Source organism: Rosa chinensis, chromosome 5, assembly GCF_002994745.2.
Source record: "Rosa chinensis cultivar Old Blush chromosome 5, RchiOBHm-V2, whole genome shotgun sequence".
Lineage (NCBI taxonomy): Eukaryota > Viridiplantae > Streptophyta > Magnoliopsida > Rosales > Rosaceae > Rosa > Rosa chinensis.
The window spans coordinates 61,338,674-61,360,060 of record NC_037092.1 but is presented as its reverse complement, the minus strand read 5'-3'; the positions used below and the strand labels follow the sequence as shown (position 1 = coordinate 61,360,060).

At 36.5% G+C, this 21,387-nt stretch overlaps 2 protein-coding genes and 1 pseudogene across 2 annotated transcripts; 2 read left to right on the top strand and 1 right to left on the bottom strand.

Annotated features, from left to right (window-relative positions):
• Positions 1 to 1,463: 1,463 nt before the first annotated feature.
• LOC112168442 lies at positions 1,464 to 2,543 on the top strand. Its single transcript, XM_024305564.2, has 3 exons — positions 1,464 to 1,693; positions 1,775 to 1,895; positions 2,241 to 2,543. Exons 1-3 carry the CDS (start codon positions 1,505 to 1,507, stop codon positions 2,408 to 2,410), a joined length of 480 nt encoding a protein of 159 aa, XP_024161332.1. The 5' UTR covers positions 1,464 to 1,504; the 3' UTR covers positions 2,411 to 2,543.
• Positions 2,544 to 2,784: 241 nt separating this feature from the next.
• LOC112168441 (serine carboxypeptidase-like) lies at positions 2,785 to 5,729 on the bottom strand. Its single transcript, XM_024305563.2, has 9 exons — positions 5,337 to 5,729; positions 4,742 to 4,910; positions 4,513 to 4,632; positions 4,181 to 4,324; positions 3,953 to 4,103; positions 3,786 to 3,874; positions 3,423 to 3,681; positions 3,178 to 3,311; positions 2,785 to 3,064 (listed from the first exon to the last, which is right to left on the bottom strand). The coding sequence occupies exons 1-9, from the start codon at positions 5,675 to 5,677 to the stop codon at positions 2,942 to 2,944; spliced, it is 1,530 nt and encodes a 509-aa protein (XP_024161331.1). The 5' UTR covers positions 5,678 to 5,729; the 3' UTR covers positions 2,785 to 2,941.
• Positions 5,730 to 17,080: 11,351 nt separating this feature from the next.
• On the top strand, positions 17,081 to 20,991 carry LOC112201730 (annotated as a pseudogene).
• Positions 20,992 to 21,387: the final 396 nt, after the last annotated feature.

Genomic DNA, 21,387 nt, shown 5'->3' with positions numbered 1-21,387 from the left:
GAAATGTCATCATCCCATCTGATTGCATTTTGCAGATGAAAAAGGAAATAGAAATGGAGAAGAAGACCTGAAGGTACGACGAGACACGTGAAGAACTAAAGGAAGTGGGAAAGGTCAGTTTTACCCTTATTTTGTGCCTCACGTGCTGAGCACGTGGTCATAGTTAACGGTTCTATGACGGAAATCGACCGCAGGTACGACGTTGATACGAAAAAATGAGTTCAGGTATCACATTGATAACTTTGAAAGTTCAGGTATCATTTTAAAAGTCCTCGAAGAGTTCAGACACTATTGAAGTATATACTTTTGAGGGTAAATTAGTCTTTTAACCTCATTAAGTGCCTCACGTGTTGGGCACATGGTAATAGTTAACGGTTCTGTGAAGGAAATCGACCGCAGGTACGACGTTGATACGAAAAAATGAGTTCAGGTATCACATTGATAACTTTGAAAGTTCAGGTATCATTTCAAAAGTCCTCGAAGAGTTCAGACACTGTTGAAGTAAAAAACCCTAATACTTAGATTATTGGTATTGGGCGACAACAACTAAAAGTTTGATACCAATATCAGAACAACATTACATTCTTAGAGCAAGTTCACTCGTTGAAGGTCAAGAAAGTGACCTAGAGTGACCTTTTGTGAACAGTATCTGACCCAGTGACCTAGATGGTGGAAATGAAAGGCAAAAAGCAGTGAATAGTATTGACCCAGTGATCTCAACGGGTGAACTTGCTCTTACACAACAAATATCAAATCACTTGCAATACTTGTTTACTGGCACATTGACAATAAGAACAAATTGATAATAAGATATTTAGTCTATTAGAATAACTTTATAGCAACAACATAATAAAAAAAACCAAAACCTTAAAACCTAGTTCAGTTATGGCAATGACATAATAAGAAGACAAAAACCTTAAAACTTAGTTCAGCAGAGTAAGAACTCATTTGATCTAAAGAAAAAACCAAAATTGTTAACAAATTTAGAAGAAACTTACACAACTCACTTCTCTCTCCATAGGCATTGACCTTCTATGCACAACTGCGGTAAGATTGGAACATGTAAGTACCAAAAAATCTACCCCAATTCTCAAGTACGACCACAAAACTACTAACTACTACACCCCCATGGCCACGATACATTCACCGTTAGAATTCAACTCATACGCCAAAATATCATTCTCTGGAGTTGTAATAATAAAATTTGTACTCACGTATTGATGTGGTTAGTGAAACGATCCGTGTATGTTATTGAGTTATTGACCATTGTAAACGCAAAAGAAAGTGGCTTAGCATTGATGGTTAAAGTAACCATTAAAGGAGTCCGGAGTACCAAACTGTAACAACTTTGAAATAATGTGTCAAAATTAAAATCTTAAAACCTACAATATTCATTCAAATTTATATTTTTCTTTTAAATTTCCCCAAACTATATCTAGTCTACATTGTGTAACTGAGTCCCCCTCAGTCTCAAACACAACACAGCAGACTAGCAGAGTGAGTGATGGAAGCCAAAGAACACACAACAATGATGTGCACACTTCTGGCAATAGACCACACCGACTTCTCTTACAGAGCATGCTCCCTCTGCGAGAGGACTCTCCCTGACAACCCTTCTTCCCTCTGTAGATACTGCAACCCCTCTGCCTTCAACCCCCGCTTCCCTCGCTCCAAACGCTTCTTTCGCATTCTTGTCAGTTTCTTACATTTCTTCACTATCTGTTTGCTTTAACTGTGTTTTCCAACATTTGTGATAGTTTGTTCTTTTGGGCAGATGTCAATTGCTTCGGATACCAAGGTGTTCACTGTCATATGCTTTGATAGGGTAGCCAAGGTCCTCTTTGGTTGCTCTGCTGATGAGTTTTTCGACTTTGCGAGATTTCACCCTTTTTCTGGTATGAACCCTTAAAAACCCAACTCAAGTTTTGATACCTCATTACTCATTTTACATTGGAAAATGTGAATTATATTGAATGTAATTGTAGCTTAATGTTCTCATTTGGCACTTTAGTTCTTATGCTCATCTAATCAAATGCAATGTGCTATTCTCTTTAGAGAACTGAATCAAAGCTTGTCAGTTTGACTTATTGATCATTGGTGCTAAATTAGTTTTGAATCAGAATTGGATCTTCTGTGCAACCTGCTTAAATTCAACTGCTATGACATATTAGTGAATTTTTAGTTGTTGGCTTGCTCTGTTAGTTATACTTATTTTTGGGTTTTTGGGGTGTTTGATGCAGCTGCTAATGCTAGTAGAATTCTGGAGGGAGAGATGTTTAAGATGACAATATCCAAACCGAAGAATGGTAATGCACAAAATCTGCGAGCAGTACAAGTTGTACCATTGAAGACTGGTTTTCAGCCGGCAATTGTGACCTTGAGGGAATTGTATGGAGTAAGAAGCTCTTGACTGTTCTTGTTCATCTAGAGCATGCTAGGGACTTGAAATTTGCAAATGCTATTTCCTTTTGTTATCTTAAAACTAGTTACATATATAAAATATATGAACTGCACTGAGGGTCTCAATACACGTAATCTGTTTTATATTGCTACGCATTACTGCTCACATATCTGTGATGGTATTTTGATTGCCTGCATATTCACTCGGGAAAGTTAAACTAGTTTTTTTTTTTGTTTTTTAAAAGTTTAGTTGTTTGTCTGACAATAATGCCGAAATGTTCTGGACTTTTTCATAGAGCTGAAGAACTTTCTATGCAGTAGATTATTGTCAAATTTTCAAAATGAACATGAAAGTATTGCCAATTTCAGATCAGTTGAACTTGCTAGAGAGTAGAAACAACACTAAAATGTGTAAAATGGTATATTGAACTCCTTTGAAAGAAACTTCAGATCTAGACTAGGAACTTTATAAGGTTTGTATATAAAATATATGTTGTTGTGGAAAACCACATATTGACAGGCTGAGAAGGATCTCAGACAATCACTTGGGAGCAGTTCTTTCACTTTGCTCAGCCATCACGAAATTTCCTTGCATCCAGTTTGTCAGCATCTGTAAGGCGGCTTTTGGTTGATCCATTGGAACCATGTGACCGGCATCATGGACCTGTTGCCAAAGTTACAGTGTAATTAGAGAAAGATAAGATGAATAGGTAGGGAACAGATAAATATATATATATATATATATATATAGAGAGAGAGAGAGAGAGAGAGAGAGACCTTGAGGAAAGCGAGGGGTCCATGGCTTTTTAGCAGTCCTGCTTCTGCACCACCAACCTTGAATGGAACATTTGATGATTCTCCAAATGCTTTCTGACCAGACCATTCCATGGCATGAACCCAATTTGAGTTCCCTGCAAAAAATTAGAGAGATATCAGATATCATAAGTGGTAGTAGGCAAAACTACTGTATTATCTTGAAGACACAAGAAACATGAGCATTTTGCTGGTTAAAAGGGACTCACCAAGCCAATTGCAGATAAGATCATACTCCCCAGCATACACTAGCACCTTAATTCCATCTTCAAGAAGGCTAGGAATATCCACTTCCAGATTTCTCATCCAATCCGTCAGCATAGCCTCATAAACTGTAGTGCTGCAAGAAACAAAGTCTATGTCCCCTACACCTAGGGCATCCCTAACTGGTTTCTTGTTCAGGAATGTCTCCATGTTTGAGAAGTCATAACACAGATCCCCTACACATTGTTTTCTGACGTCATAATACTGCATGCCAAACAGAAAACAAACTCTCATCATACTTGAATTTACATTTGGTTTCTTTAAGACTAAGTTGTTTTCAAATAACAATAATTCTTGCCCTTGCTTACATTTTTATCACCAATGATATCCATGATCTTGGAAAATATGTCATTACAAACATTGTATGCATCAATACAAGGCTGTCCACCAGTAGGGCCTGACACAGTTTCACTTATTAGTAAAGTTAATGGGTACAGAAATAGGTCGAGAAGACAAAGAAATGAAGAGGACATACCACAAGTCTCGATTGCTTGTTCGCAGGCTGGAATCGACTCGGTAATTCTATCATAATCAGGTTTCTCAATCAACCCCATCTGCATTGCATAATCAGGGTATGCCTTGTACTGGAAATCTGGATTGGTTAGGCCATTACCTATTGCAAATCCCTATTAAACCATATAATTTATTTTGGTTAGTTCCTTTAATAATTTATACAACTCCCTGTAAGTATTAGACATCACACCTTGAAGTTTATGTGAATCCCTTCCTTGTCTTTGTTTCCTTTGTGAACTCGAGAAGCAAATGCCGGAATGTAGTGGCCAGCATATGATTCTCCAGTGATGTAAAAGTCATTCTTAGCAAATTGAGGATGCTGAGTAAAAAATCCCTGTGATTATGAACCGAAGTCAGAAGATTCAAGCCAAGGAAAAACGTACAAGCTGCTATCACCACTTGCATTCGCATTACACATGGGAAATCATAAGTTACACAATGGAAATCATAAGTTTGTAACAACTGTGGTTGATTGCCAACCATTTATGTAAGGTGAATTTCATATAAAGGAATGATTAGGACCTGCAAGAAATCGTACAAGTCGTTGCTAACACCTTCTTCATCGTGACGAATATCATGGCTATCTGAAGTATAGCTGAAACCAGTTCCTACAGGTTGGTCAACGTAGAGAAGGTTTGACGCCTGCCAAAGAAAAACTTGTTCATAAAACCCTGTAGAAGGGAAAAAGAGAAGGAAATAGTAGCATGCATAAATTGTTAAAGAGTTGCAAACCATGACAACATAGTAGTACCTTGTCCCAACCATAGTCATTCCAAGATAGAGACAAGTTATTTGCAATATGGAAGGGACCATTTTCATAAAACACAGCCAGTTCACTGCTGCACCCTGGTCCTCCAGTCAACCATATGACAACAGGGTCATTCTTGTTAGTCCTTGATTCAAAGAACAAGTAGAACATCCTGCAGAAACCAAAAATAGAATAAAATATGAAAAACTAGAACAGTGGTTGCAGTGATTGTATGGAAGTAGCCGTGTCCTGTTTTGTATTTGATTCTTTGAGGTTGAGGACAAGTTGAGACAATTATTGACTAACTTGGCACAGGCAGAAAGATACAAGCAACAGATATGGACCCATGAACCAGAAAACCACAAAACTACATTTATTGCTTCTAGGCATTTCACGTATATGTAACAATCATACAAAAGTGATATTAAATGAGAAATGTAGCAATCAGCTCTGTTCATATTGTCTTTTATCCAGCAGTAAACGACAACCAATTGGGCATGACAGCCATGACTTGCGTCTCTTTGCACAGTAACAATGAAAAAATTTGCAGATGCTTACTGGATTTACTTTTCCAACAGATGAAGAAGGCTTTGATTACCTTGCAGCGTGGGAATGAGGAAGCCGATAGTAGCCGGCGTGATGTCCAAGCTCTTGAACAGTAGCTCCAGAAGCAGCACCAAGGTAAGGCATCTTGAACCGCTTCTCGACAAGCTTTGGAGCATCCAGTGAAGAGTTGTAATGGGCGCCGGTGTTAATCTCATCATTGGGGAACAAGTTGAGGTCTCGGATGAGCTTTTCGGCTTGGAGTTTCGGGAAGAATGCTGGTGAAGACAAGTGAAGCTGGTCAGGTTTGGTATTGATACCATATGAGGAAGAGAAGAACGGTAGGAGAAGGAGCAAGAGAAAAGAGAAATATGTGTGAGGAAAAGTAGATGCCATTGTTATTCTTGTTGTTGAAGAAAAAAGGCTGGCTTTGGAGGGAATATATATACGTGTTGAATGTGATGTGAATCCAAGTCACATGTCAAGTCTTGGCCGATAATACAATGGTGGAGTATGAAATGTTCAACCTGTGAGAGATGAGGTGAGACAGAGGAAGAGGGTTGTAACGGTCTTTCTTTTATTGCTTTTGAAATTTGTTTTCTTTGCTTTTGAAATTCGTTTTCCTTTTGTTTTCTAATAAGAACAGAAAAGAAAGCAAAAGGAAAACGAAAAGGGCGATAAGGCAGTTGAGTTTTGAACAATCTATCATTCTATCGTGGGTAATGAGACCACATTATGCTCCAATTTACTTTTATATTTTTGTTCTTGTATACCATGGAGTTTAGCAATTTAGGCCAACACAGTCACACCCAACCACCTTAATTCCATTGCCTGCAAGATTTTGGATCTTACCTAGTCCATACTATTAGGAGCATTTGCCTAGTCTTTTCGATCTGTTTCTTTCTTTCGTCCTTTTTCCTTCTTTTTCTGATGTAATTTCAACACATCCCACATACATTATTGTATGCATAAAATAATTCAATCTCTTTCAAAGACAGAGTGGACGTACAATAATTATAGAGACCCTTTATCAAATAGTTATTGATTAAAAGGTTGGAATAAAATGATAAGGTGATGTTAGCATTTTAGACAGAGACTTCTTCAAGAGAATGTCTAAAGGGGTCACACATGCAGCTGAACGATAGGCTTGCCCGACCTACGAATTAGAAATCACAACAAAAAATTAAGGATATTCTGGTCTTTCATGTGCAAAATAAGGGATATTTGAGGTTTACATTTTATCCGCTCATTTATTTAGCGCATTCTTATTGGTTAAACCAGCCAATCTAGTAGTTTGCCTTACACAATTTTCTCCTTTAATATCATTTGAGATACATAATCTACTTAAGGTATGGTTCACGAGAATTGTAATACTTTGTATTCTATGCAAGTAACAAGCATAATGATAAAAATCATTGGCACTTTCTCAGTAGAGTGCATGAGGTTTTGAAGAGTGACTAACACTGGCCCTCAATTTAAGGAATAAGGGATGTTAGGTTGAGGAATTTTCTCTTAGTATTATTGCCCTCTCATACATTATACAACATTAAGTTAGCACCTTCCTCACAAATAGTGAAATTAGGTGCTTGATGAGTGTGTTTGAATAGCACTCATCATGATTCGAGGGATTAGTTTCGATGGGTTCATTGTCCTCTAAATACATTATAGAAACATCAATATTTAGAATTAATAGGCCAAAACAAGTTGGGAATTATACTTGCGTGCAAGACATATCTTCGCCTTCAGGGAAACGCAAGATTTGTGATGTTAATGAAGAGGAGGAAATTCTCAAATAGTTGTTCAAAAGCTTTGAAAACATTGAAATTTGCAAGAGTTGGAGTGACTTAAAAGACAGAACCATCTTCCTCTCATCTTCCTTAGTGATCGAATTGGGTGTGCTTAGAAGCGAGGAAATAAAGGCAGATTGGATCAACCACCATCAGTTTTAAATTAAACAAAAGGACTTTAGCTTGATGCATGAAGCACATGGTGATCTTTGATTATTGAGGTCACTTTCCACTTTTCCAGCAATGTCAACCCTGTGATGGTAGTGGTATAGTTTGACTAAGCTGCTGAGAAGGATTTGATTCGTCTTGCAGCTATACAAAGAGTTTTAGACTTGTTTTTGAAGTAGGTACTGAATTTATTTACTTTGAAAAATAAGGAGCTGATAAAAGAGGTCTTATTCTTCACTTTCATTTTGAGTGCTCCAGGTGCCCATATAACAATTTTTTGCATCATGACATAGAGAACATAATCGTATCATGTTTGGAAAGCAAAAATGGTCCTCTTGTACAACATCTTCTTCGTGAATGTGATCTTGTTGGAAAAATACTTGAAGCAAAAAAGAATTTCAATTGATCTTTTTTTGTCAAACAATAACTTTTATTAAAGAGAAAATATCACAAATAACATAGACCCAACAACATCAACATAGGCCCAAAAAGCCCAAACAAACATAAACAAACACAAACTCAAACACAAGGGCAGCCACATCTGTACCAACAACCATCGGCGAAATAGCTGCCGCACCGCCGCAAAGCAACCAGCAACAAATGCCATCTAGATCAAAAGGTTGAGGACGAAACTTAAGACAATTCCGATATTCCCAACCAAGGACATTCCAGTCAAGCCGTGTTTTAATTATTGCTTGAGTGGTGTAGTCCCTTTTTTTTCTTTTTCTTTTTTTGAATACATGAGAATTAAAAAAAGCCCAACAACATAAAGACGTTACATTTTAGAAACTACTATCCTATATCTAGTACTTTCACACAAGTCATCCAATAAGAGTTCAGTCCCTTTCTACTCGTCTTAATTTCTCTATTTTTTTTCTTTTGCTTATAAAAATTAATTCTCGGGAGACCACTTGATTTAGTTAATTTTTAGATAGTGTTGATTTTGTTACTTTCTGCTTGCCACAAATTATTCCCGCCAAGGGTAGATCCCCATCCATTCAAGCTGTTTTTTAAATTATTGTTCGAGTGGTGTAGACCCTTTCTTTTTCTTTTACTTTTTTTTTGGATACAGGGGATCAAAAAAGACCAAGCAAGAGAAAGAAATTACTTTAGAAGAACTACTATCTTATATCTAGGACATTTGCACAAGTCATCTAATAACAGTTCAGTCCCTTTTTGCTTGTCTTAACTTTTCTATTTTTTTTTTTTTTTTACATTTATAAAAATTGATTTTTGGGAGACCACTTGATTTAGTTACTTTTTAGATAGTGTTGATTTAGGCTTCCATTTGAGACTTGGCTTTCTCTATTCATAAGCCTCAATGGTTATAAACAATACATTCCTTTTTTATTTATTTTTTTGAACAAGAAAATAGGACATTCTATAGGCATGACATTGACTAACCAAATTAGAGAGATCTTGAGATTCTGTTTGAGGTTTAAGGATGGGTCTTTGAGTTGCGAGTATCGGGGATTCTCCATTGAAAATTGGATTAAGACTGATCATTGGAAGGTGGAGGAGCCTTTCTCTTCTACTTATTTTTCTTCATCTCTTTCTATTGAGTCATGTTCATTTCCCGTCAACGTAACCCAAGTTTCGGGGATCCAATCTTTTACTATTATGTTTATGGTTTTGTTTACTTCATTAAATAATTGTTGTAGCTAAAATACTAAGTTAAACTTTTACCATAATTCATAGTTGTGTTACTGTTTGTTTCGTTTGCATGGAGTTATACAGGAAAACAGTGACTAGACTGAATGACATACAAATTAATGTCCTATTAAAGTGCAATGCAGTGGAGAATATCTCCCGGTGGTCGTTGATCAGATTTATCTATGCCAATAATCTTCCTACTTTCGATTTAAGAATGTCAATTGTAGATAAGGAATAAGGGTCTCCCGCAGAGGACTTGTAGAACTAATTGCTAAACTTTCCGATTTAAAAGAGTTGATCTGATGTTATGAAAATAAATAATCAAATATCTTAAGGGAGAATCAAATAGAGAAATAGAAGTCAGGGAATGTATTCACCACCAATCAATCAAGTATGCATAGCTATGTTTAACCTAGTCTTACTTATTTATGGATGAAGGTGCTGAAGTTAACTCAATGCAAATTAACTTATTGCTTTTCCTTACTTTTATGCTATATAAGAGACGCTATACACCTAATTTATTTTCTAAATTGCAATCTAGATTGACGCAACTCCAGATTTAACACAAAGAAATTATTAAGAATGAGAAAAATGAGACACCACAAGATATTATGAGTATGACGCGTCTCAATTAATCTAGGAATCTAATCATTTTCCTTATAGACAATTTACTACTTTAGAACTCTCAACGGAACCTTCTTAAAAGGAACATGCAATAAATATTCATAGCAATAGAATCCTAGACATGCAAACAAAATTGGCCACCAAAGAAGACATGCAAAGAACTCATCAATGTAAAAATAGAGTTTAGGTTCTCATCCATTAAATGAACAAAAGCTAATTAGATGTCATAGCATAGCATATAATCATGATTAGGGCTTCAACAACCTCTAACAACTAAGAAATTAGTTGCACATAGTCTTGAATGAAAGCATAAAGAAAGTCATAAGAAAAGAAACAGAAGAACAAACTCTAAATTGGGAAGATGTTGGAATCGACTAGTTGAGCTGCAGGTTTCGACTGGTCGACAATGGTTCTAATTTGCTCCTATTCTCGGGTTTCTGGCTTGATTTTCGCGCGTAAGAGTTTTCTTGTTAACTTTACCAGCCTTTTTATAGTGCTCTTGAGTCCGCTTTCATTCCTTTTTGGTCTTAAATTCTTTGAGGTGTAGAGAAAGCCAACTTCTTAATTCTCTGATTGAATTAAGATTTCTACACATCACTTACCCAATTGGATTGCGTAGGGCTGGGCATTTAAGCCTGAAAACTCAGAAACCCAAACGAGCCTATCAAAGCCCGACCTGTATGGGCTGAGCCCAATTTTTTTTATAAGCAAAACGGTTTGGGCCGGGCCTCCACTTTTAGAGATGAAAAAGCCTGTCAGGCCTTTTTTAGATAGAAGGAGACAGGTGTCCATATATTATTTGTTATAAGATAAGGCACAAAATCCTTATCATAGGTAGGATCTCACTGAATCTTCAGCTCCAAAGTCCAAAAGCCCAAACCTAATTGACTAATGTCTTCACTCTTCACAATCAGACTTCATCCACCTCTCCTCCTTCAGACCTCAGTTATCAGACTCATCACGATCAGCCTAGCCTAGTCGCCTCTACTCCTTCAATCATCACGATCAGATCTCCTCCCTCTCCGAGTCTTCTTCTTTCTCAAAGTAAAGACGCCGAACGACCTAAAGTCCTGAACTGAGATGCCGAACGACCTACCTCCTTCGCTGAATCGCCGAGACGCTGACAACAATACAACCTGTTGGGTTAACTATCGCCTACTCTTCTGTACACAAATCCAAATCCAAGTACCTGCATTGGCTTCTACTTCTAAACATATCAGAAACATTGGGTACTGATCTGGATAATCTCGATCAAAATCCAGCTTATGTCGATTTTTTTTTTTTTTTAATAAGGTTGTTTGGGCCTATAAACTCGGAAGCCTCACCGGAAATGAAACGGTCCGATCCCTATTGAGTGCAAAATGGGTTTTCGGCCCGAACCGTAAAAAAGGGGCCGGTCCCGTGCCCAGCAAAATTCTTGTTGAACCCGGCTTGTGCCCAGCCCTAGGATTGCGCCATGTCATCATTAATATCTTCTTGAGTATTTTGTCCCTTTTTTTCTAGTATTTCTCCATGGATTGGGCTTCTCAATCCATCAAGGTCTCATTTTCAGGTCTAAACTCTAAATTTTTCTTTATTTGCGTATCTTTCCTCAATATTATCTTCTTTTTGTATATTTGATCCACAATAACTTAATAAACAGAAAAGTAAATAAATAAAGAGAAAATAAAATAAACTAAAAAAGATTAACATAAGAATTAACATATAAACGTAACACAAAATGCTCATACAAGGCATGCGAGTATGTTTTGCAATTGCCTATTTTGAGTAAAGATGCACCTTGAATCTCACTAATTTATAATGGGAACACATCACATCAGGGACTATATAATCACCCAAAATCATAGGAGGCCTCTTATTGACAGTAGAAGCCCATAACGATGCTTGTTAGGGACATTGTTAAAATTTATCTTATTTTCGTACCTCGTGTTTTTAGATATCTAATCATATGGTATAATGAATTGTAACATGTGGCCTATGTCATCTCAAGAACGCAAACGCTCAAGCTAGAAATTTACTATTAGAACATTTGGACAAAAAAAACAAGATCGAAGAGGTAATTTGTGGAGGCTTTTTCATGTCCCATCTGAGTTTATGATTTATTAATCCAATGATATAACAAAATTGGATACATGAATGCTGTTGTGTAGACTTTTAATTAATGTTCTGATATTCATAATGAAAGTGAGGGGAGGACATTACATATATGTCTATACAATTGATGAAAATAAAATTTCAAACAAAAATTGTCTAACATTGACAAACTCTCTTCTCTTAATGATAGTATAGATATATTTTTATATATTACAATATATATATATATGTATAGATATATTTTTATATATTACAATATATATATATATATCTCCACACTCATATATAAAGGTGTAAAAATAGGATAGAGAAAAGTGTATGTGTGTGTCTATTTACATATAATACTATAAAGCCAAGCCAAAAGCTTCACCAAATTATGGTTTGCCTATAATCCTCTTCATAATAATAATAATAATAATAATAATAATAATAATAATAATAATAAATACATAAATAAGAATAATTGGAAAAAGTGAGTGACACGGAAACTCCCGTATTATTTTTCTCTTCAACTATAACACATGGATTGCACGGGTATGAAGCTAGTGTGTGTGTGTATGTGTGAAAATAGGATTGTGAAAAGTGTATATACACTTCTCTTTATTACTAAGTATGATAAAGGACCTGGCCAAGAACTGGCCGTAGTTGCCGAAGCCAATGATGCTAATTTTAAGAGCGTTGGATTTTCGGTTATGGGTTTTGACAAGGACAGTGTGACGTTGTTGGACAAAGGACCTGGCCAAGAATTGGCCGTCCTTGCCGAAGCCAATGATGCCAATTTTGAGATCAGCATTGGATATTCTGTTATGGGTTTTGAGTTAGTACTAGTAGTCAAAGGCTGTGTAGCATCAATGGTTTGGATTGGTAGGCATTGAGGATGAAGATGGGTCTGGTTTTTGGTGGGTTTTAGTGGTGGGAGAAGAGAGTGAGAGAATGAGTGAGAAGATGGGTAGACATTCGGAGGGAGTGTACATACTTCCTATATTACATACGCCAAGCATAAGCAACAATCTTGTAGGTGGTCCCTGTGACATGGCTAGCCCCACCAACAGCATGCATCTAATAGACCGACACCTGAGCTACCTCACCATGGTGGAGGTAGGTCAATATCTCATTAGGAGGCCACCTTCCCATGCTCTCCAAAAGGTTTCAAGAGAAGCAAATATGTGTATTGTGTCCCACATTCGAAATTTAAAATAGAATGAGAACTCTTTTAGCTATAAAAGGGAGTTCTCCCCTTCTTAGAAAGGATGGGATCCATGATCCCCACACTTGTATCATTACAAAGGCTACTTGGCCTCCCTCTTAGTGAAATCTCCAAGTGGATGTAGCCTTGCCTCTTGGGCAAGGTGAGCCACTATACATGTTGTGTCACATCTCTCTCTATATCTTGCTTCATACTTAGTCTCAAAATTCTCACACAGAAACAGGGAGAAGTGAAGGTTTTGTTTGAGGGGAAGAGAATGAGAGCATTGTAGAAAGTAGGAAGTAGAAACAATTGTTTACATTTCTCCTAAAAAAAACAAACAAAGATAGAGGGAGAGGAAAAGTTTGAGATGGTTGTTTTGGCATCCTCCGATCATTGGGTGGGTGAAGATTATATCGGATGGTGCTTGGAAGCATGCGGAGGGTTTGGAGCAGTTTTCCGTGACTTTAAAGGTCATGTTTTTGGTGCTTTTTCTTCCAACATTGACATTTTTAGTTTTATAGTGGTGGAGGTTTCAGCAATTATAACTGCTATTAAACTTGCTTGGGTTCGTGATTGGAAGTACATTTGGTTAGAGGTTGGCTCATTACTTATGCTAGATTACCCACATTTTCCTTTGCTTATACCTTGGCAACTTCATGTTCGTTGGCTTAATTGTTTAAGTTACATCTCAAATATGACCTTTCGACATTCTCATATTTTTCGTGAAGGGAATAAAGTTGCAGATGCATTCGCTAATTACAGTACGTCATTAACTCAATTGGTTTGGTGGGATGTAACTTCTCCTTTTATTTTGTCATATTGTAATAGTGATATTTTAGGTCTTCCTCAATTTAGGTTTAGCTAGTTTTGTTTCATTATTAGATTACTTCGAGAGATTTCAGTTCTACTAGTGATATATATTAAATAAAAGCCTAATCACCATTAAGAGTAAAAATTTATTATGTATATAGGATAAAGAAAAGTTTATATACATCATATGCAGCAATACAATTACCCCAAGGTTAAAGAAAAGTAAATCTCTAATTTTTGTCGACAATTCCAACTTTATTAATTTAACTTTTAGTGTAGACATCTTTTGAGTATCTTCAACAACATAAACTATATTTTAACTTTTTAAGTTAAAATAACTAAGAAACTAAAATATAGCTATAGTTTTTATAATTTTTCTATATTAGTTATTTCAAATGTTTTCTCAAATCATAAATTGTCGTCTGGATAAATGGCCAAAAAAATATGAGATAGGAATATAATTATGCAAACTTCATAGCTATATATATCCAATTACCAAAAGTTATAGCATCTGTAATAGTAGAAGTTACTTTTTAGTTAAGTTTAGCTAGAATTGTGAAATATAGATATTGATTTAACAATATTTTTCCAGCAATAGTAGTTATTTGTAAGTATATACTATTTTTTATCGAATCGTAAACTGACATGTGGACAAAGGAGGAGAGAGAAATATAAAAATATAACTTTTACTTTAGCTATGTGTGATTCATTAGCTAAATATTTAACTTAGCTATAACTAGTCTATTGGAGTTGAATTTTGCTTCAAAAATCGCTATTACATATACTATAGCTCCAACTCTCAATGAATAGTAATACCCATATTGATTTACTATTTTGCCTCTAATATTGTGTTTATTACTATTTTGCCCCTCATGCCTGTTTTGTCTCTCACCCACCGCTTAGGTTTTGGGTTTTGGTTTGTTCCCGACACGAGAGAGAGAGAGAGAGAGAGAGAGAGAGAGAGAGAGAGAGAGAGAGAGGAGGTGGAGAAAAAAGAGAGAGAAAGGAGTCATCGCCAATTGAAATTTAACATTCACCACAAAAACCTCAAAACCTCAAAACCTCATTTCCTGCAGCATTGCGCGGGCAAGTTTCTTGTTAAACTTCTATTTTGGTAGTTCTAAGGCATGAGACCTTCAATAGCCAAAGCTACGGGGGTAACCATCAGTGCATAGTAGGTAATCGGTATTAATAGTAATGAATAAATAGCAATTTTCGCACCTACTTCTGAGGTGGGGAGGTTGAGGGTTATCTGAGATTTCACTCCTCCTCCGTACATAACATATTATATAGCTAAAAATTGAATTTAGGTATTCTGTTGGAGTTGCCTTTAACTCTCAATTAGGTACTCTATTAGAGATGCTCTTAACTTATTTTTATAGTTCTAATTTGGAACATCGTTAGCTGAATCTTTTAAATTTTGGTTTGTAACATCTTTGGCTTTATTATGTGAATACAAATATTTTGGATATTATGTTTTGTTTGGTACTTTATTTTTGGATTTTGAGTTTATAGATTTATTTCTAAAAAATTCTTCAAAAAAAAAAAAACAGTAAATGCGTACTATGATTAGACGGCCCCAACTTTTAAAGCTCGTCTTAGGTCTGAAAATCTGAGGTTTGGCCTTGCCAAGAAGACTAAACAACCAGTGCCCCATTCGTCCTTGTGATCGTGCTCGGTAAAACTAGACCGATTGCAATGGCCACACCCGTGCCATTTCGATTAGGTCTTCGTAATAGCTATGAAAAAGTGCAAAGTCAGTTGAAATGGCTAAAACTATGAAGCAAACAAGGGGAAATGATTATCATGTTCATGGTGAAATGTTTATTAATCTTTATTAGTTGTGAATATGATAGAATATATTTTTAAGGGAAGAAAAAAGAAAGCTCGTTAGGGTATTAATCATAATTTATCATATCTTGCTATATAATAATTAATTTTTGTCATATTATAATATATCTCCTATGTTTTATTTTTGAATATATATATATATATATATATATATCATATGTTTTGATGGATGCAATTTGGATAAGTTAATAGCATATCAGTGAACAAAGAAATGCTAGCTACCTTCTCTATTTATCTTTCTCTTCTAATCCTCCTCACTCATCAACTGCCACGTGTATTTAGATAACCCTCATAACTATAACATTAATGGTTTGGAAATCCAACAATTTTTCCAATAAGACCCCCAAATAAAGAAAAAACATGTTTTTTCTATTTTCTATTTTCCAGTTGAGAAATGCTAGCAACTTTCTCTTTTAACCTTCCCTAAGTAAACTCAAACAATCACAAAATCACCTTTGTGACTCAAGAAAAACAAATCAACACAACGATTATTTCCAAAAACAAAATCTTTTTTTTTTTTAAGAAAAAGCGTTATTGGTCTAGAAGAGAGAAGATCTTGAAACAAACGGTGGGTCAAGTTTTCAAACACCTTCTCTGGGTGGATACTTTCCGCAACCCAATTTTGGTGGTGCATTCCCACAACCAAATTTTGGTGGTGGATTCCCACAACCTCCTTACCCAGGTGCAGTCTGACAACCACCTTACCCCAGTGTATTCCCACAACCTTCCTATGCCCCTCTTGAGCCTGGGAAGATTTGCCAATATCAGATTGTGTGTGAATGAAGTGCTGCCTGTTTCTCTATTTATTTACTTTTTTCACATCAAACTTGATAAGATGATAAGGACACGTGTCTACTCCTAGATCTACATAATCTGATCCAAAATTTTAGATAAGATTACATCGACAATAACCGTTAGATTGAATAGTATGCAAATGATCTTGTCATTTCAAAGTTGTCGGTGGTTGTTTCAAGCTTTTCAAAAAAAATTGTCAATCGTTGCTTCACTTATTTCAAGAAAAATTGTCTATAACTGTAGGTGGCTCATAATTTGTCCACCAAAAATATCAAAAAAATAGTAAATTGCAGTTTTGAGGCTTAAAATGATTCCGAGAGCCCGAAAAACCCCACATGTCGTGGCAAAGCAACTAGTTATCTTCCTAGCCTCGATCCCTTTCCGAAAAGCTATAGTAATCACAATTCTGACATTAATTATCCATAAATCTCCATTATTACCATCTATTTACGTCATATATTTCAATTTTATAATAAATAAATTTAAAAAAAAATTCAATGAACAGTAACTGACCGGTCAAGAAACAGAACCGGTGAAGACTCATGTCCAGTGACAGTGAACAATTTCTTGACCGGTCAACCCATTGACCTTGACATTTACCCCCAACGGGTGTAACTTGCTCTTAAGACCTCATTCTCAACCTAGGCAGATTACTCTCTGCACCCAATTAGTGTAACCTTAAACCAGCATATTGGCCCTACACTTGATTGTGGTCCAGGACATTTGTCACTCTGCTGACTTGTTCCAGCACGACACACCCAGCTTATGGTCAGACCTGAATTATGAATGAATCCTAGTTTTCCCTTCTTTCAATTTTGCAAATTGCAATTACTCTTTCAATCCCAACAGGTTTTGTCCGCACACCCTTAATACGTGTAGTCCCACAAACCCATTTGCCCCGAAGTCGTTATCTTTCAATCAAAAACAAACTACCCAATTACCTATCACTCCTCTGACTTAATTTTGCAATGGAGAAATCTAGGTATGGCCATGATGGCCGCGCCTCTGGTACTACCCGGAGACCCAAATCTCACCATGGTCTCTTTGCTCTTCAAAAACTCTTCTTCTTATCCACACAAACCTGCCCTCATTGATGCCGAGTCCTCTGAAACCCTGTCCTTCTCCCAGTTCAAGTCAATGGTTATCAAGGTTGCCCATGGCTTAATCCATCTGGGTATTAAGAAAAACGACGTGGTTCTGATTTTCGCTCCCAGTTCAATCCAGTTTCCTATTTGTTTCCTTGGGAATTATTGCAATTGGTGGCGTTGCAACAACTTCAGATCCTCTCTACACTGTTTCAGAGCTTTCCAAGCAAGTTAAGGATTCCAATCCAAAACTGGTTATAACAAGGGTTTGAATCTTCCAGCAGTGATTTTAGGACCGAAAGGTTCATCTTCCCAAATTGAATCCAGCTCAAGAATTGTGGGTTTTCATGATTTGGTTCAGTTAAGTGGGCCTGTCTCGGATTTCCCTAGTGTAAATGTTAAGCAGGCTGATACTGCTGTGCTTCGGGTACAATAGGCCCCAGCAAGGGTGTGATTCTGACTCTGATGGTTACGCAAGATCAAGAAGTGGCTAGAAAGATGCACCATTTGTTTCTTGCCAATGTTCCATGTCTCTGGATTGGCCATCATCACTTACGCGCAGCTGCGGAAGGGAAATGCTGTGATTTCGATGTCCAGATTCAATCTGGAGAAAATTTTGATGACTGTTGAGAAGTACAAGGTCACCCATTTGTGGGTTGTGCCTCCTATTATACTTGCTCTGTCAAAGGACAGTGTGGTTAAGAAGTACAATCTTTCATCTTTAAAGCATATTGGGTCCGGTGCAGCTCATCTGGGGAAAGAGTTGATGGAGGAGTGTGCAAAAATTATTCCTCAAGGTGTAGTTGCTCAGGTACTTAATTTATGGTGTCATTGACGCTTGTGGCTTTTGGACTATTTTTTCTTGAATAAGATTTTTAATTGAAAATGTTCAGTTGATGTGAAGTATTGAAATTGGGTAGTGGAAAGGCTAGCCATAATCTAGTGTTGCAAACGCTAGGGGTGTGAAGAGGTTTTGGAAGACGGTTTGTTTTGCATGTTTAAGGTTACCTCAGTTTAGTAGCTTGGAGTTAAAAATGTCTTCATTGGTTAGATGTTTGCTTGTTTCGCAGGGTTATGGTATGACAGAAACCTGTGGAATAGTTTCAGTTGAGAATGCACTAGTAGGACCTCGACATAGTGGTTCAGCTGGAACTCTTGTTTCCGGAGATGAATCAGTGTAGATACACTCAAACCTCTCCCTCCAAAGCAGCTGGGGGAGATATGGGTAGGGGGCCTAATATGATGATAGGTAAGTGCGATTTCAATTTGCTTGTTGTTAATCTTAAAGAAAAGAACGAACAATTCTTCTGCATTTAGGAGAAGCCAGCTTGCTCATGATTGTCCTGCATTTGACTGGCAGTTCATTCCATTTGCATTGCAATCCATACTCGATTAGAGAATGCTTTTTTTCTTCTTTCTGGCAGTTAGTTTGCGTATAGAAAAATAACAATGAAACATGAGGTACCTTGGACCTTGGACCGCGTTTGATGACAATTTCTGCAGTAGCAATTTTGATTGATATTTTATAGGTTTCATGTCTAACAGTCTGCATATATTTATGACAAAGGAATGTTTTTCCACTTGGGACGGGTGTATTCAACACCTGTGGGCAGAATGTAGAAAACTCAGTAGGTTGGGTCATTTTGTCAAATCTGATTGTCAATTTTGGCAGAAGCTGCACGGTGTCAAACTATGAGTTTGTTCAAGTATTACTACTGACTGCAACCTATTTCAAAGGGTGTAGTTGAAATTTGCAAAATGCTGGAACATTGTCATGTATCATCTAAGATTCCAAATGATTATTTTCAACTAATTTTTTATTACTTATAGAAGAGGCAGAGCTCTTGTAGTGATGCTTTGTTCATCCCAAAGGAGAATATTTCTTTGTTCATTACCATGTGGATCGCACTCCCTCCCCTCACAATGTTCACTCTTTCCCGGCTGAAGATTTTATGTGGAATGTTTTCGGAGAAATTTAAATTGGTCTGCCTCTAAATGAATAATATGCATTTTACTACAATAACATAGGCATGGAAGATTTTATATGGCATGGGAATCTAATTGCCCTTCCATTTACCAATTTTGAGCATGGATTAAGAACACTCTAAGCAGTAACCTGGAGACATGTCAGTATGATGCATGTTTTAACTGAGGTACTAGTTTAACAGACAAAAGTACTCTCTTTTTCCAATGAGAATTCTCAGTTATGGATGCCTTCATTCAATAAAATTATTCAATCTAATCAGGTTGGAAACCTTTGCTTTAGATTTGTCCATCAGGTCTATTTGGCTTAAACTTTGTATGGAAGTTGGTAGAACTTTTCATTGAGTTATATTTAAGGCTTTTATATGCTCTTGCAATATTCCTGCATATGATAACATCATGATAACATTACTCATTTTCAGGTTATTTTAACAACCCACAGGCCACCCAGCTAACTTTAGATAAAAATGGTTGGGTACATACTGGAAATCTTGGATACTTTGATGAAGGTGGCCAACTTTTTGTGGTTGACTGAATTAAAGAACTCATTAAGTATAAAGGTTTTCAGGTAACTTCTGTTTTTGATGTAAAGGAATCAATAGATGAAATGTCTAGTGGCGATTTTGGTTCTAACTAGTTCTATAGGGTATAAGTTTCTGTATGAAAAACTAATAATAATGATAAGAATTTTGTTTTCTATGTAGTAGCAATATCCCCTGTCATTTGGCTAACCATATGATTGCCATGGTCTCAATTTAAAATAAATAATCACTGTTGCAATATCTCCTGTCATTTGGTTAATCATATGATTACCATGTTCTTAATTTGAAATAGACTTTGTCACATTGTTTTCCTCACTCAGACCGTAGACATCGGACAATTCCTTTGATTTGACTGTTGCCTTTTATTTACTGTTCTTGTTTTATGCATGCTCTGTACATCCACTATACTATTCAATCATGTTTTCTTTGCTTTTGTGGTCCTCTGCTAGGTAGCACCAGCTGAACTTGAAGGCCTGTTAGTTTCTCACCCTGAAATATTAGACGCCATTGTCATCCCGTAAGTTGTATACAAAAAATTCATAACCTGAACTAATCACAGGACTTGAATAATTGGATTATTTGCACCATACAGATTTCCTGATGCTGAAGCTGGTGAGGTCCCTGTTGCATATGTTGTGCGCTCGCCAAACAGTTCACTGACCGGAGAAGATATCAAGAGTTTTATAGCGAGTCAGGTAAGGAGGCAACTTCAAGGAAGAATCAACAGCTAACAATCTAAATTGATTTCCTTGATGCTATTATTGTCTTCTTGCATTATGATTCATTTTCTTTCTTGAAACAGGCTGCATCTTTTAAAAGACTGCGACAAGTGACGTTCATAAACACTGCCCCTAAGTCGGCATCAGGAAAAATCCTCAGAAGAGAGCTTATCGAGAAAGTACGTTCCAAAATATCGAACATACTGCACTTGCTTTAAAGTTGCAGGTGGTTCTTATACTCATTATCGAAGAAGCTCAGCTCACAATAATTGTAGTCATAATTCAAAAAGCAATATAGGATGGTCCTGTCTTGATTCTTTATTTGGGTCCAATGGAACCGGGACACAAACTGCTCAAAATCACTGTATGTCAGTGCAAATCCTTGCTGTCACAGCCATTTTGTACTCTAATCTTGCAGTCTTTACTCTCAACTTGTTATTATTTATGATTCTTTAATCTTTTAGATCAAATCAGACATATATTAGTTATGTGGAGAGAAATAGGCAGTAAAATTTCCTCAAAATGAATGAAAGAAAAACGTGAAAAAAAGAAGAAAAAAGGAGAAACAGAGTGATGTGCGATGCTTCATATACCTATTCCCTTGCTTATTCATATAAGCACGTTTTTAAGTTATGCAAGTTTCATCTCTTCACTTCCCCAGGGGACACCAATCTTTACTTCTTGGTGATTACACTGTCATGCTCCCGATTTTTATTTCTTTTGGCCGATTGGAACCTGAGGAAAACCAGAACCTTTCTTTGCACAATTGCACCAGTAAGTTTGCAGCAATCCAACTCAGTCGATCA